Raw genomic sequence first — 16821 nt, 5'->3', positions numbered from 1 at the left:
CCCTATCGCGACAGTCGAAGCATGTTACCTATACAGATCTACCTGGCCCTAGATATTCCTTTACCCTCCGATATAACAATATTAAAGGGGTATAAAGTGTGTATATATATTTCTACACATTTATTTTTGTATATATCTTTATTATATTCTCCGGAGGTGATTCTGTCTGTTGAATGTCTGTCCGGGGTTGTGGCTTCCTTCTTTGAGAGAGTAGCTCCACCCATTCTGGAAGAGGCTTCAAAAACAAATATCCACCATTTTATTTACTCGCATAGCTTTGAGGCCTGTTTTGTTCGGCCCATGGTGCCTTGCTCTCTCTCACAATTTTATTTCAACTCTAATTCGATATCTCATTTCATTTTTCACAGTCACTAACATGGTTTTGGACTTGGTTGAAAAAAACGGGAATAAAATCCGATGAAAGTTTCCGTTTATAGAACGAAATGCATTTTCAAAGGCCTATAACATAAAGGCCATTGACACTCTCTCACACCTTTTACTCCACTATAACTCACCATCTGATTTCATTTTTATCGATGGTTTTAGATTCAGTGTCAGCATTAATTAATTGATAACATTCACGCACACATGGGAAATTGCCGAGATATATTAAAAAATAATCACGGCACGGGCTGTCATACACCACCTAAAATAACCGACGGGAAAATGGCGAGATATTTTCAAAATTTGTGGCGGACTTTTCCATTTGATGACAGTCGTCACGATGAAATATTTAATTTATACATCGTCACAATAATGTGGGGAAAGGGGCGAAGCTTCGTTCACGTATCGTCACAGACGGCAAATTGCCGAGATATATTAAATAATTGCGGCTTTTCGCGGCACGATATATCTTCCACCGCCCAAGTACACAGACAGGAAATTGCCGAGATTTATGAAGAATTCACGTCGGACGTTTCCATCGTCACGATTAAAATGTTTAACTTAAACGTAGTCAACAATGTTGGGAGAGGGGCGAAGCTTCGTTCACGTATCGCCACAGACGGAAAATTGCCGAGATATTGTGTGTGTGTGTGTGTGTGTGTGTTTGTGTGTGTGTGTGTGTGTATGTATATATATGTGTGTGTGTATATATGCATGTGTATATTTGTGTATGTATGTGTATATGTGTGGATGTGTATATATGTGTGTGTGTGTGTGTATGTGTGACCCACTCCCATGTGTGTGTGTGTATATGTGTTTGTGTGTGTGTGTGTGACACACTCCCGTGTGTGTGTGTGTGTGTGTGTGTGTGTTGTTCCGTGCTCCTCCCCGACACCCTTGTCACAGTGTACCTCCGAGCCCCGAGAGGAGTCACGGCAGAAAAATGTGTTATTCTGTATGTCAAAGATCAATGGAGAAGCCACCCCAATTGTTACTCACAAACAAATATTGTATTAAGATCACACAAGAATAACAGTACAACAATAATAGTATTCAAAAGTACAATCAATATGTCCTATGATGGTACCATCAGTTTTGTAATATATAACTCACTGTGCTCCAAGTGAGTGAAACAAGAACATTCCCCAATGTCTCTTATTCCCGGCTTCAAGACGAAGTTGATTTGCTCCAGCGATCGCCAGAACGATGTCCAATCGAGGCCAGAATCCCGTGCGGATGGCAAGTACAGTCACCCAGCCGAAGCTGCACAAAGGCGCCCTCAAGGCGACTGGGAAATCACACCCTCGGTATGAACCTTCACGGCTCACAGTCGGCGAACCGCAAATTAATCTTCAAAAGCCACGGTGCACACACACACCAGATACGTCTGAAAGCGGTGAAAACGGCTGAGGAAGCAAAGAAACCGTGCTCGACGCGCGAAGCGAGCGAGTCAAAATGGCCGACGGCCCGTTCAAGGCATAACGGCACGACGATGATTCTCTTCAGAATCCACCGCCAAAAACCTGACACGCAGGTTGATCGGTCACAGCGATGACAACTCTGTCGCAGGAATCCCTTTCCCGGAAACCCGAAAGTTCGCTAGTGACTCTTGCTCGTCAACGTTCGATCCAGACCGCAAATAGCTCGGCTCCTTCTTGTCCGACTTACTCGCTCCGCCCTTTTTTTTCCTCTTCCTCTTCGTCGCCGTCCGGTTCCTGTTTCATTTAAAACATTAACCTTTTTACCTTTTGACAATAATAATTGCTATTTCCCTCAAACCACAATAATAATAATACATGGAACCAGAAATGTTTCAAGTGGATGAAAACCACAACAACGGAAGTGACGAATCCGTAACAGTGTGTGTGTATTTCTGTTACGTGCTCCTCCCCAAACCCGGGTCACGGTGTACCTCCGAGCCCCGAGAGGAGTCACGGCAGAAAGATGTGTTATTCTGTATGCCAAAGATCAATGGTGAAACCACACCAATTGTTACCAACAAACAAGTATTGTATTAAGGTCACAGAAGAATAACGGTACAGTAACAATATTAATCAAAAGTACAATCAATATATATCCTTCCTATGATGGTACCATCAGTTTCGTAATATATAACTCACTGTGCTCCAAGTGAGCGAAGAGAACATCCCCAATGTCTCTGTCCCGGCTTCAAGCCAAAGTTGGTTCCGGCTTCAAGCCAAAGTCGATCCACTCCAGTGATCGTCCGTACGATGTCGTATCGAGACCAGAATCCCATTGGGTTGACAGTCACACTGCCAAAGATGGGTGAAGGTGTCCTCAAGAGGCGACTGGGAAATCACACCTTCTGGTATAGACGTTCAACGGCTCCCATTCGGCGAACCGCAATTTCCCACTCAAAATCCATGTTACACACACACACACCAAATTAACGTCTGGATGCGGTGAGAATGGTTGAAGTGAAGTGATAAACCTTGAACGATGCGAAAAGCGGGTGCGAGTCAAAATGGCCAACGGGCTGTACTCGAGACGTAACGGCCTCCAACGATTCTCTTCGGAATCAACCGCAAAACCTGTCACGCAGGTTTATCTGTCACAGCGATAACAACTCTGTCACAGGAATCCCTTTCCCAGGAAACCCAAAGTTCACTCGTGACCCTTGTTCGCCAATGTTTGCTCAAGACCTCGAAGCGGCCCGGCTTCTTGTCCGACTCACTCGCTCCGCCTTCTTTTTTCTCTTTTTTCTTCCTCTTCGTCGTCGTCCGGTTCTGGTTTCATTTAAAACATTAACTTTTTTTTCCTTTCTGAAAACAGTAATCTCTATTTGACTTAAACAACAACAATAATAGTACATGCAACCAAAAATGTTTACAGTGGATGAGAACCACAACAACGGAAGTGACGAATCCGTAACACTTCCCCCCCTCAAGAAAGAAAGTTGGAACATAGTGAAAACTTTCTTTGCATGCAAAAACTCTTCTAACAAACAAAAGTAAAACTCACACCCAAATTATCAATTCACATGAGCAACAATAATTAATATTCCCCAAAATAAAGAAACAAAACTTCCAAACAACCTGCAGAAATTTCCAAAGTTAGTTCACTCTGGATAAAGCATCAGCAACGACATTGTCCCTGCCCTTTACATGCTCAATTTCCAAGTTGAACTCCTGTAAAGCCAAACTCCATCTCATCAACCTCTGATTTTTATTTTTCATTTTTTTGAATGAAGGTTAAGGAGTTGTGATCAAAAATCCAAAACAAAGCACATCTATAGCACTTTTTTAAGGAGGCCGAGCTGAGAGCCAGGTTTCATGGTGGTTGGGTGGTGAGGCCTGGAAGTATTCACTGCATGGACGCATATAGGGACGTGGAGTTCACAGGTTAATCTGTGAAGGAATCTTGGCTTGGCTGCTCCTGAGCACTCAGTGCTTACAACTCTTCTCTTGATCATAAGAGTCATAATCACGGTTGTAGAGTCGGGTGCTGTAGTCACGTGAGTAGCGGTCCCCATCTTGGCTACCACCGTTATAGTCATCCCGTCGAGAGTTGCCAAAACTGCGCTGCTGCTGCTGGGAGCCTCCGTAGTAATCACGACTGCAGCCGCCACCAAAACTACTACTCCCACCCCAGGAGCCATAGCCACCCCTGTAACTACCTCCACATTTTCCTCTTCTGTAGCCCCCTCGAGGCCCATGGCCTGCCTTCTCTACCGTTATGGTCCGACCATCCAAATCCTTGCCATTCAAATCCTTTTCTGCATCTTTGGCGTCCTCTTTGTTTTCAAACGTGACAAAGCCAAACCCTCTCGACTTTTGCATCTCCCTGTCTTTCATCAGCAGCACTTCCAAGAGTGATCCATATTTGCCAAAGATAGAGTCCAGAACATCTTCACTTGTGTCAAAGTTCAGTCCACCTACAAAGAGCCTGCCAACATTGCCTCCATCCATGACTTGTGTGTGCTGCCACTTAGTTTCAGTGTACTTGACAAGAAGTGCCTGTGCAAAGCGTGACGTCAGTACCTTCTCCTTCTCTTCAGAGCGCTTCCTACCCATAGCACGAGTCGCGGCGCAGGATGGAAAGATACCCGGAATCTCCTGCTCTAACTGTGTGGTGTTATTTTCCATACTGGGCTTTTCAACCAACATTGGATTACCAGAAACTCGACCACCGGCCAAATCATTCCCGATTATAAAAGATATTCCCTCCACAGGAAGAGTGGCTTGTAACCCCACAGTGTCCGGTCCTGACACCAAATCAGACTTCAAATGGATGACATGAAGAGGAGCCTTAACATGGCCCCCAACCCCCTGTAAAAGAACACTAACACCAGTTGCCGTCTTCTCTGACAATGGCAAAATGCCTTCAAGCATCAAAGATTGATGTGCTCCTGTGTCCCTCAATACCCTAACAGGTCTCTGGTTCGTTAAGTCTCCATCCAGTGAAACAAACCCCTCTGAAATAAAAGGTTTGTAACCCTCTTGGACAAGGTCGTTCTGTGATGCCGTAACTTTGGCATGGGAACCTTCACAAGGCACTGTCCTCCAAGGACGATTTCTCGCGTAGGCCAATGCATTTGGAGTTGTACAAGTTTGACTCCTCTCATGATTTTTCCTTTTCAGGGCGTAACATTGGGACATCAAATGTCCGGGTTTCTTGCAAAAAGCGCAAGTAGGCCCGGAGGAAAAACTCGTGGTCTGCCTCGGGCCCCCCGGAAGATAGGTATGTCTTGGAACTGCAGTCTTCTGATCCCGAAACGTCGCGGTATCAGATTTGTCCCCATAGTCCTCTTTCGGCCACCTCCATGAAAATCTGTTCTCTGAACTTGATTTACCATAACTCCCCTGGCTAACTCTAGGTGGGAAGTTAGGTTTGTGGAACCCCATCCTGTGTGTCAAGGCATAGTCATCTGCCACGGTTGCTGCCTCAAATAACTTTGGTACTTCCTTTTCATCCAGATGTACTTTAATGTCCACATGGACACACTGTTTTAATTCCTCCACCAAGATCAATTGTCGTAACAGGTTGAAGTCTTTCCCAATCTCCTTCGAGTCACACCACCTATCAAACATGGTTTCTTTCATTCTGGCAAACTCCACATGGGTCTCACTCTCCCTCTTCCTGGCATTCCTGAATTTTTGCCGGTAAGCTTCCGGGACCAATTCATCGGCTTTGAGAATGGTTTACTTCACTATGTCATAATCTGCACATTGGTCAATCGGTAAAGCCGAATAAATATCTTGAGCTTTACCCACCAAAACACTTTGCACTCACATCGTCCAGGACCCCACAGGCCATTTTACTATTTGAGCCACATTCTCAAAAGGTAAAAAGAACTTGGCTACCTCCTTTTCATTGAAGGGTGGAACCAGCCTCACATGCCTACCAACATCCCAAGTGTTCTGACTAGTTGTCGAACTAGCCGGCACGGATACTATTTCTCTCTGTTCCCCCAGTAATTCCAGCTCCTTGAGTTTAAGTTCCTTCTGATACTCCACGTCACGTTCCTTTAACTCCCTTTCGGTTCTCCTTTCCTCTGCTCTTTCCTCTGCTCTTTCCTTTACAGCTCTCCTTTCCTCTGCTCTTTCCTCTGCTCTTCTTTCCTCGAGTTCTCGTTCCTGTTCTGTTCTTTCCTTTTCAGCTCTCCTTTCCTCTGCTCTTTCCTCAGCTCTTCTCTCCTCGAGTTCTCGTTCTCGTTCTGCTCTTTCCTTTTCCGCTTTCCATTCCAACTCTTTTAACCTTTCCTGGCTCCGCAGTTGCATCTCCATTTTCCGGAGCTCCACATTTCCTTTTTCCTCGGGTAACCAATCCAACGCTAACTCTTTCCATGTTCCTTGTCCCACCAGAGATTCTACCACCAATGTCTGCATCTCTGCTTTCTTCATATTAACTCGGACCTCCAACTTAAAATATTTGGCCAATATCATGAGTTCCGATCTTTTTAACGCCTGGAACTGTGCCTCATTATGGGACGCCGCAAACCTTTCTGCATCAAACACCATAGTGACTATCAGTGAGCACCTGTTAACCTTCACACAAAAAAATTCAAAATTTTTTGAAAAATTTGGGAATGTTACAAAAATTCCAAATTTGGGAATTTTGGGAATGTTAGGGAATTCTATCCCGGATGAGTGTTAGGGAATTCAATCCCGGACGAGTCCCAAATTTCTGTTACGTGCTCCTCCCGAAACCCCGGTCACGGTGTACCTCCGAGCCCCGAGAGGAGTCACGGCAGAAAGATGTGTTATTCTGTATGCCAAAGATCAATGGTGAAACCACACCAATTGTTACCAACAAACAAGTATTGTATTTAGGTCTCACAAGAATAACGGTACAATAACAATATTAATCAAAAGTACAATCAATATATATCCTTCCTATGATGGTACCATCAGTTTCGTAATATATAACTCACTGTGCTCCAAGTGAGCGAAAAGAACATCCCCAATGTCTCTGTCCCGGCTTCAAGCCAACGTTGGTTCCGGCTTCAAGCCAAAGTCGATCCACTCCAGTGATCGTCCATACGATGTCGTATCGAGACCAGAATCCCGTTGGGTTGACAGTCACACTGCCAAAGATGGGTGAAGGTGTCCTCAAGAGGCGACTGGGAAATCACACCTTCTGGTATACACGTTCAACAGCTCCCATTCGGCGAACCGCAATTTCCCACTCAAAATCCACGTTACACACACACACACACACCAAATTAACGTGTGGATGTGGTGAGAATGGTTGAAGTGAAGTGAAAAACCTTGAGCGATGTGCAAAGCGGGCGCAAGCAAAATGGCCGACGGCCCGTTCTCGTGGCGTAACGGCACTCCGATGATTCTCTTCGGAATCAACCGCAAAACCTGTCATGCAGATTTATCTGTCACAGCGATAATAACTCTGTCACAGGAAACCCTTTCCCAGGAAACCCCAAGTTCACTCATGACCCTCGTTCGCCAACGTTCGCTCAAGACCTCGAAGCAGCCCAGCTTCTTGTCCGACTCACTCGCTCCGCCTTCTTTTTTCACTTTTTTCTTCCTCCTCGTCATCGTCCGGTTCCAGTTTCATTTAAAACATTAACTTTTTTTAACTTCTGAAAACAGCAATCTCTATTTGACTGAAACAACAACAATAATAGTACATGCAACCAAGAATGTTTTCAGTTGATGAGAACCACAACAACGGAAGTGACATCCGTAACTGTGTGTGTGTGTGTGTGTATGTGTGTGTGTGTGTGTGTGTGTGTGTGTGTGTGTGTGTGTGTGTGTGTGTGTGACACACTCCCCCGTGTGTGTGTGTGACCCACTCCCCTGTGGGTGATCCACTCCCTGGTGCAGTGTGCGTGATGGGGGCAGGGAGGGAGGGGATTTGAGCTCTTGAAGTCACATTTTACATGAGATGTAATCACACATTTCAAACTGTATTTCCCATTTGCACGCACATGCATTCACATGTTATCAGAAGTAAATACATTTTGTAGATTACATCATTTGTGGATCTGATAAATTGCCAGTAACCATTTTGTAAAACTGAATGTGCAGCATCAAACTCAAGATGTTCAAATATCACACACATCCATGCCCGTGGGATTCCCATGGGCGACCCCACTAGTCTTATTATAATAGAGCAAACGTATATGGTTATGTATGGACCAAAAGGTCTTCTTCTTCAAAATAAATAATTAACACCCTCTTAACCCTCTTAATTACGTTTAGACTACTGACACCCCTCAGACCTTTGACGACCCTTTAATTCCCCCAAGACCCTTAATACCACCAAGACCCCTGAAGACCCAAAATACCCTTAAAGAACCATAATGACCTCAAAGACCCCAAAGACTCTGAAGACCCAAAACACCCCAAACACCCAAAATACCCTTGAACACCCTGGGGCTCAAAAAGACCCTGAAGACCCAAATGGCTCTGAATGCCTGAAAGACCCCGAAGACCCAAAATATCCAAAATACCCCGAAGACCCAAAACACCCCGAAGACCCAAAACACCCTGAAGACCCAAAATAGCCCGAAGACCCAAAACATCCCAAAGACCCAAAACACCATGAAGACCCAAAAGACACCGAAATGGTCAAAGATGCCCTATAACACTCAGGAAAAACTATAACACTCAGGTGGAATATGTTTTGAACACCATTAACAAGACCTATTGGCCAATGTATATTCCAAGTTTGAGCTAGTTTTAATGTGGAGCCCTTGAGATATGAGTGCCAACATATTTTGGGTGGACGGACGGGCGGACAGATGAACAGACACCAACGTGATTTCGACGGTTTTCAAAATAAGACTCAAGAATGCGGAAACAAGCCGTTGATGAAATTTGGAACCTATTACCTGGATGTATGAAACAATTTCTAGTGTTTAAAGTTCCCAAGAGCATAATGAGCTCCATCATTAGGAAATGGAAGAATATAAGATTGGAGAACCCCAACCTCGCCCTCTCCCAGGGAGCGGACCTGTTTCTCTGGGTTTGATCGGATTTAAAAAGTCTGATGTGTATGTTTGCAAGTTTGTAGCAGATGCTCCATAAGCCTTAGAAACCTGAAAAATCTAAAGTTCAGTTTTAATGTGATGTTTTTCTTTTCAGAATTGATTGTGAAAGTGAAGGTGGAATCTGAGTTTGAGGATGACTCACTATCTCAAGAGAAAGGTCTGAACCACAACAACATTCTGCTTGTTCCAGTTACAGACAGTCATGTGTGTGTGTCTACATTGCACAGGAGGTTGTGAGAGATGCTGTTGCACTTGTCTTTTAAGGCCACATGGTGACTTTTGGCCATGTTAAAATGACCCAGCTCATTAATAACGGATTCCTCTCTGCATATTGAAGCATCACTATATTTGTTTGAGATGTTCAGGGTAAACGTGTGTTTCAGAGGAGGAATTAATCTGTAAAACTATTCGGGTCAAATACATCATCATTCACAATGCATGTTCCTCTTGAACAAAACAAAATAAGGAGAGAGGCTAGATGCTAGAGCTTCGTCACTGTCGTGCATTCGTAAATCCCCACAATTCCCACCTCAAGCAAAGTTAAAATATAGCAAAAAGCAAGGTGTTGACACCTGGAAAAGTATTGCCTATGTGCTCACAGTACCTCTCTGAATGGATAAACCAGCCAACTTGCGTATTTATTTCGTAAATTAACATTTTAAAGAGTCTCACCATCCCGAATGACATGCCCACGAGAGATGGCAAACAGGAGCATGTACACTGGGCATTCGCCAACAGGCCTCGCCATGCCTTGATTCTTCTTCATATTGCCAATGAACACTTTTCAGAGAACTGCAAAGTATTGTTTCTCCGAGAGGGCTGGTACCCCTTTGTCCTTCGTCTCTTTTCTTGATATTGCAGATGGAAAAGTTATGAAAGTCATTCTGTGTTTGTGGATGCGTAGAACAATGGATGGATTCAACAGAATGTTCATCAAAGTATGTTAACCACCAAAGGAAGCAAGGAGAAACTGATGCCACAACCATTAACACATGGTGGGAGCAAGCCTCTGATTGTGACACACTGTCCAGAATGATGGAGCAACCTCTGATGAGATAGTTTGTGTGTGATCAGTAAATGTCTGATTCATTTGGGGAGATGCGCAATTCCTCTATTTTTGAATCTTTCCTGTTAAATCTTATTGAGCATATTTGGGGCCAATCTTCAATCTACAGACTTGGCATTTAATATGGAATATTTTTTTTGTGGGGGTGAACTTACTTTTCAAGGTGTCTTAGAACCAAAAGTTCATTGGAATTATGTTGAAATTATTCTAGATTTTGTTAATGTGACCTTCAAAAGAAACAAAAAACACATTTGACATTTCGAAACAAATAAATTGATCCTTGAAAGTGATGTCAACTGATATCGAACTCAACTCATGGACAGTACTGTGTTAAACTTCTGTACGTTTTCCAGAAGTATCTCTTTATTTTGCACATTAGCCAAAAAATTTTTAACAAAAGCAAAAGTTAAATTACGACTGGGATTACGGACAGTAAAATTACAGTTCAGTACTTCGTGTAACCCCCACGAGCATTCAGGAGAGCACGTACACGTTGAGGCATGCTGTTCACGAGATTTGCCAAGGTTTGGACAGGAATCGCTTGCCATGCAGTGACAATAGCCTGCTGCAATTCACGCACAGAGGTCGGCTGCTGGTCCAAGTGGTCGATTTGACGCATTAATTCTGCCCACAAGTTCTCTTTCGGATTCAGATCCGGGGACATGGCAGGCCACTTCATATGCTCTACACCACGGTCAGCAAGAAAGTGTTGGATCATGCGAGCACGACGAGGCCGTGCATTGTCATCTTGGAAGACAAAGTTTCCTCGAAAGGCTGCACGAGCAAATGGAAGCAATGTTTCTTCCAGAATGGCCCTGTACTTGAACTGGTTCAGGTTTCCATTCAGAACAAGCAGGTCAGTCTTGCCCCCTGCATGAAAAGCAGCCCAACTGTCACCCCACCACCTCCAGCTTGGACTCTTGGCACTATACAATCTTTGTTGTAGGCTTCATGCACTTGTCTGCGCACTCGGACGCAGCCATCTTGACGATAGACCAGAAATCTAGACTCGTCACTGAAGATCATGTGATTACAGTGTCCTGGCTGCCATTGACGGTGCTCTCTGGCCCACTGCAATCGTCGCTGGCGGTGTTGTCTGGTCAGGCATGGCTTTCTCAGGGGACGCCTGGCACGATAGCCTGCTTGAACCAGTCATTGGTTGACTAGCCTTCTGGATACAGGCACATTTGTCAGTTGCTGCCACTCAGCCCTAAGCCGATTAGCTGACTTTGTACGGCCATTGCGGACTAACCGGTACAGCTGGCGATCATCCCTCCTTGTGGTTCTGCGGGGACGTCCTGGCCTCGGTATTGGAGTAGGGACACCCCTCTGAGCATTTCGTTTCAGGATCTTTGATACCTGACCTTGAGTGATTCCATACTGCCGAGCAATAGCACACTGTTTCATGCCGTAATTTCGTAAAGCCACCACTCCACGACAAACAGCATTGTCGAGTTGACGGACCATCTCCAGAGGAAGCGGCAATAACTTTTGGAGATTGCAGCAGTTGTTTTCCACTAATACAGAACGCAACAACCCTTGCATACCCGACTGTGAAGCCAATCATCAAATGCACCTGTCCGTACATTTTGCCACGCCACCTGTGATATAATCCTGTTGTTGACTTCTTGCTGCGACAGACAATCAGTGACATGGTTCTTTAAACAAATAAATCACCAAAGTGTGAAAGAAACTCACCAGATTGATATACTGAGTTAAGAAAGTAAACCCAAGTTGAGAAAAAATATATATTCCATCTTAAATGCCAAGTCTGTAATTTGAGTGAAATATATGTCAATTTTGTAAAGTTGGTGCCAATTAATGATGATTTTTGTGACTTGTCTTTGCAGGGAAACAAACGAAACTGGTTTCTTGTTCAAACTGTTCCCAGTGGTTTGACACGGAAGTTTTCAATCGGGCCACGACCTGGAGTGTTTGTCAAGAAACTGACGAACCTGGCAGCGTGTCTTTCACACGCAGATGTAAGCGTTGTACAGAGCCCCTCAAGAATATCCGAGGAAGTGAGAGACAACACAAGTGTTCCTTGTGTGACAAATCATTTATAACATTGTCATCTTTAAAACGACATCAAGCAATCCACACGGGCAAGAAGCCACACAAGTGTTCGTTTTGCAGCAAGGCATTTGCTGATTCGTCATATGTCCGTCAACATGAAAAGATTCACACAGGAGAAAAGCCCCATCAGTGTTCTTTATGTAGCAAGGCTTTTACTACTTCATCATACTTGCGTCTGCATCAAAGGGTTCACACAGGAGAAAAGCCCTATCAGTGTTCTTTATGTAGCAAGGCTTTTATTACTTCATCATACTTGCGTCTACATCAAACGGTTCACACAGGAGAAAAGCCCTATCAGTGTTCTTTATGTAGCAAGGCTTTTGTGACTCCATCATACTTGCGTCTACATCAAATGGTTCACACAGGAGATAAGCCCCATCATTGTTCTTCATGTAGCAAGGCTTTTGTGACTCCATCATCCTTGCGTCTACATCAAATGGTTCACACAGGAGAAAAGCCCTATCAGTGTTCTTTCTGTAGCAAGGCATTTATTACTGCATCACTTTTGCGTCGACATCAAACGATTCACACAGGAGAAAAGCCCTGTCAGTGTTCTTTATGCAGCAAGGCTTTTACTACTCCATCACTTTTGCGTCGACATCAAACGATTCACACAGGAGAAAAGCCCCATCAGTGTTCTTTTTGCATCAAGGCTTTTACTACTCCATCAGGCTTGCGTCTACATCAAATGATTCACACAGGAGAGAAGCCCTATCAGTGTTCTTTATGCAGCAAGGCTTTTACTACTTCATCATACTTGCGTCTACATCAAATGATTCACACAGGAGCAAAGCCCCATCAGTGTTCTTTATGCAGCAAGGCTTTTGCTACTCCATCACTTTTGCGTCTACATCAAAGGATTCACACAGGAGAAAAGCCCCATCATTGTTCTTCATGTGGCAAGGCTTTTAATACTCCATCACTTTTGCGTCAACATCAGACGATTCACACAGGAGCAAAGCCCCATCAGTGTTCTTTATGCAGCAAGGCTTTTACTACTTCATCATACTTGCGTCTACATCAAAGGATTCACACAGGAGAAAAGCCCTATCAGTGTTCTTTATGCATCAAGGCTTTTATTACTCCATCAGGTTTGCGTCGACATCAAACGATGCACACAGGAGAAAAGCCCCATCAGTGTTCTTTATGCAGCAAGGCTTTTACTACTTCATCATACTTGCGTCTACATCAAAGGATTCACACAGGAGAAAAGCCCTGTCAGTGTTCCTTATGCAGCAAGGCTTTTACTACTCCATTACTTTTGCGTCAACATCAGACGATTCACACAGGAGAAAAGCCCAATCAGTGTTCTTTATGTAGCAAGGCTTTTACTACTCCATCATACTTGCGTCTACATCAGACGATTCACACAGGAGCAAAGCCCCATCAGTGTTCTTTATGCAGCAAGGCTTTTACTACTTCATCATACTTGCGTCTACATCAAATGATTCACACAGGAGAAAAGCCCTATCAGTGTTCTTTATGCATCAAGGCTTTTACTACTCCATCAGGTTTGCGTCGACATCAAACGATGCACACAGGAGAAAAGCCCCATCAGTGTTCTTTATGCAGCAAGGCTTTTACTACTTCATCATACTTGCGTCTACATCAAAGGATTCACACAGGAGAAAAGCCCTGTCAGTGTTCTTTATGCAGCAAGGCTTTTACTACTCCATCACTTTTGCGTCAACATCAGACGATTCACACAGGAGAAAAGCCCTATTAATGTTCTTTATGCAGCAAGGCTTTTGCAACTCCATCATTCTTGCGTCAACATCAGAAACATTCACACAGGAGACCAAGAGTAAGAACAGCAAATGATAACGAGGAGAAAGATTAGGACAAACAGCAGAGGAAGAAGAGGAAGGTGACAAAATATTTAAAATGAGCCGCAACAACTGTAATAAGATCAAAATAGAGGAAATGAGGTGAAAGACCATGACTCCCTGGAATAGAAAAGCAACAAATGGAGAAAAACAGGACTGTGTTTTTTTTTTCACATTTTTATTTTTTTGTACAGGGGATCGAGGCTCGTGAAAGAGCTAACATCAATCACACAAAAAAATCAAAGAGACACATAAAACATATAATAAGGCGAGCAGTAGACAAGATGGGGAGAGAGGGGTAAGCACACAAACACAACATTTGAGAGCAGGGACATCGGGAGATCTGTGGGAGGGTGAGGACTTGGGGGGAGGAGGTGTGTGAAAGTTGGGGCGGCGGGGGGGATAGAAGTATAAAACACTTGGACACTGCAAGGATTTCCAGGAAAGAAGTTTGTATTTCAAAAAAGTGGATCTGGGGTGAATTTGCAGGGGTAGAAAAGATCAAGGTTTTGGATGGGGGAAGATAAGAGATGGTGGTGAACAGCTGGTTTAAAGACCTGGAGGGAGGAGTGGTATTGAAGAGAGTGAGGGAGTTTGTTCCAGAGGCGGGAGAAAAGAGGAATGAAAGAGTGAAGGTGAGCAGAGACTCTTGATTTTGGCAGTTTAACCAGAAGTGGGTTGCTGGCAGATCTTGTGCGACCTGTGGGAATATTTGGGGGACAGAGCACAGAGAGAGTTGGGGGAGCAAAGCCGGAGAGGAGTCGGTAGAAGACAGAAAGACCACCAACCTGCCTGTGGTGAGTGAGTGAAAGGCCCTCGGAGTTGGCTTCATCGCGGGAGATTCCAATGATTCTGAAAGCTTTGGTTTCAACAGCCCTTCAGAACCATTTAGAATTAAACAGTGGGTTATAAAGTTTTGTCTACTTTATTTTTAACGGACGGATGGAAGGAAGGACATCGGCTGATATTGAAATGGCTTCACAGCTTAAAATGAACACTGAAATATACGTGATATGAATGAAAAATATGTGAAAGATATGTATTTGTAAATGACGATCCAAAAGATTTGTGACATTAAACGACCCAAAACCAATTATAATGCCACTTTTCTTCTTTTCCTCCCCCTTCTCTTCCCATTATAAGGGATGAGGTCCAACCAAGCTGCCTCGACCACAATACTACACCACTTCCTCCTTCCCTCAACCATCTCTCGCCACTCTCCAACTACCCCACCTCATATATATCCCTGCTCACACAATCCTCCCATCTGAACCAGCCAATCTCTTCATTCCTCCTGCTTTACTCCCTTAACATACCCGCTCTCTTTGCCATTCTCTCGTCCTCCGTACACATCAAGTGTCCAGCGCACTTTAGCCGGCTTTTCATCAATCTCTCCGTCAAGCTCAACTGCACACCAATCTCCTTCTTCAGTTCATCCATCCACCTTCTATCCACCCTCTTCACTTCTGCAATCAATTTTCATGATATCTTTATGGCTGCCATTAATCCCTCCACCCTCCTCCACGCATTCGCACCCACCAGAAATCCTGCCCCCAACTTTCCATCCAACTTTCCGAAGCTGCCTCCAATTACCATCACCGGTCTCTGTTGCCCCCAGATACTCAAACCAATTTCCCTGTCTGATCTCCTTCACTTCTCACCTGATACTCATTTATTTCTTCTGCTGCCTGACCCACATCACCTGAGTCTTTGCATTCCTTCAGCCCATGCTTCCCAAATGCCCCTTTCCACTCCCCCAGTACTTCCTGCATCTCCCGTCTTATCTTCCTGCATCTCCATTGCACATTCACTCCACCAATCTAAATTCTGCTTCCGGCAATCCCATCCATCTCAGTGTCGCCATCACCATGGTTCTCAGGACAGTGTCATCGGCCATTTGCAGGTCCACAAATCCCAATGCCAATTAACCTTGCACCTCCAACTTCTTCTTCCTCAGCTATGTCAGCGTGAACATCCCATGCGTTGTCCCTCTTCCCTTTCTCAACCCTGCTGCTCTTCGCCAATCTCCAACTCCACACTTCCTTGTCCTTCCATCCAGAATCCTCTCCAGTACAGTTTTCATGACATGACGAAGGAGTGTAATGCCTCTGCACTTCCCCAGATCTTGAACATCACCTTTTCTCTTCCATATCTGCACAATTGGGCCTGCCCTCCAATCCTCCAGTTGAACCCTCTCTCATACGTTCATTCATCAGCCTCCTCGTCCAACTGACTCCAACTTTTCCCACAGCATCTGTCATCTCTGCACACATCTAGTCAATGCCTGACACTCTTCCCCTTCTTTATCCTCTTTATTGCTGTCCTTGCTTCCTCCTCCATGATCTTCACTACCTCCACTTCCCCTCTTCATAACAAGGAAGCACCAGCTCACCATTGCTTCCTCCTCAGTTCATCAGCTCCTTCAAATATCCTCTCCATATATTCACCACTAACCCCCTCCCCTCTCTGTCACTAACCTCCCGGCACCATTCAAAATCACCACCCACCCCCAATTCATGTCCTTACAATCCTCATCCCTGTCCTCATCCTCATCCTTACCATCCCCAATTTATAGATTATCTTCTTCCCACCATCCTCTTCCAACTTGTACACCTCCCTTCCATATATTTCCCCACCTTATCCACATCTCTCCTTGCTGCTTTCTTCTTTTGCCCGTACATGTGCAGCAATCCTGCGTACAGTTGAACCCTATATCCTCAATCTTCTCTGTGTGCCGATTCCAAATACTCCTTCAAATGAGAAATCTAGAAAAGGTAACAAAATAATTGTTTTCAATATACAGTGCCTTCAGAAAGTATTCACACCCCTTGACTTCTTCACAATTTGTTGTTACATCCTGTATTTAAAATGGATGAAATCGGGATTTTTTTCCACTGATCGACACACCATACCCCATAAAGTCAAAGTGGAATTTATTGTTTGGAATTTTTTTCCAAATTAATTAAAAATGAAAATCTGAAATGTCAATTAATCCC

General features: G+C 44.3%; 1 protein-coding gene across 1 annotated transcript in view; it reads left to right on the top strand.

Annotated features, from left to right (window-relative positions):
• LOC137428599 (uncharacterized) overlaps positions 1 to 13807 on the top strand; it is a 230778-nt gene extending 216971 nt beyond the window's left edge. The window contains exons 3-4 of the mRNA XM_078777296.1: positions 12041 to 13636; positions 13740 to 13807. Coding sequence (XP_078633422.1) covers positions 12041 to 13636; positions 13740 to 13807 — 1664 coding nt within the window. The remainder of the gene's footprint in view (positions 1 to 12040; positions 13637 to 13739) is intronic.
• The last annotated feature ends 3014 nt before the right edge of the window (positions 13808 to 16821 follow it).

The sequence above is a fragment of the Myxine glutinosa genome, chromosome 5, assembly GCF_964187855.1.
Source record: "Myxine glutinosa chromosome 5, kmMyxGlut1.1, whole genome shotgun sequence".
NCBI lineage: Eukaryota > Metazoa > Chordata > Myxini > Myxiniformes > Myxinidae > Myxine > Myxine glutinosa.
This window is presented reverse-complemented; position numbering and strand designations above follow the sequence as displayed.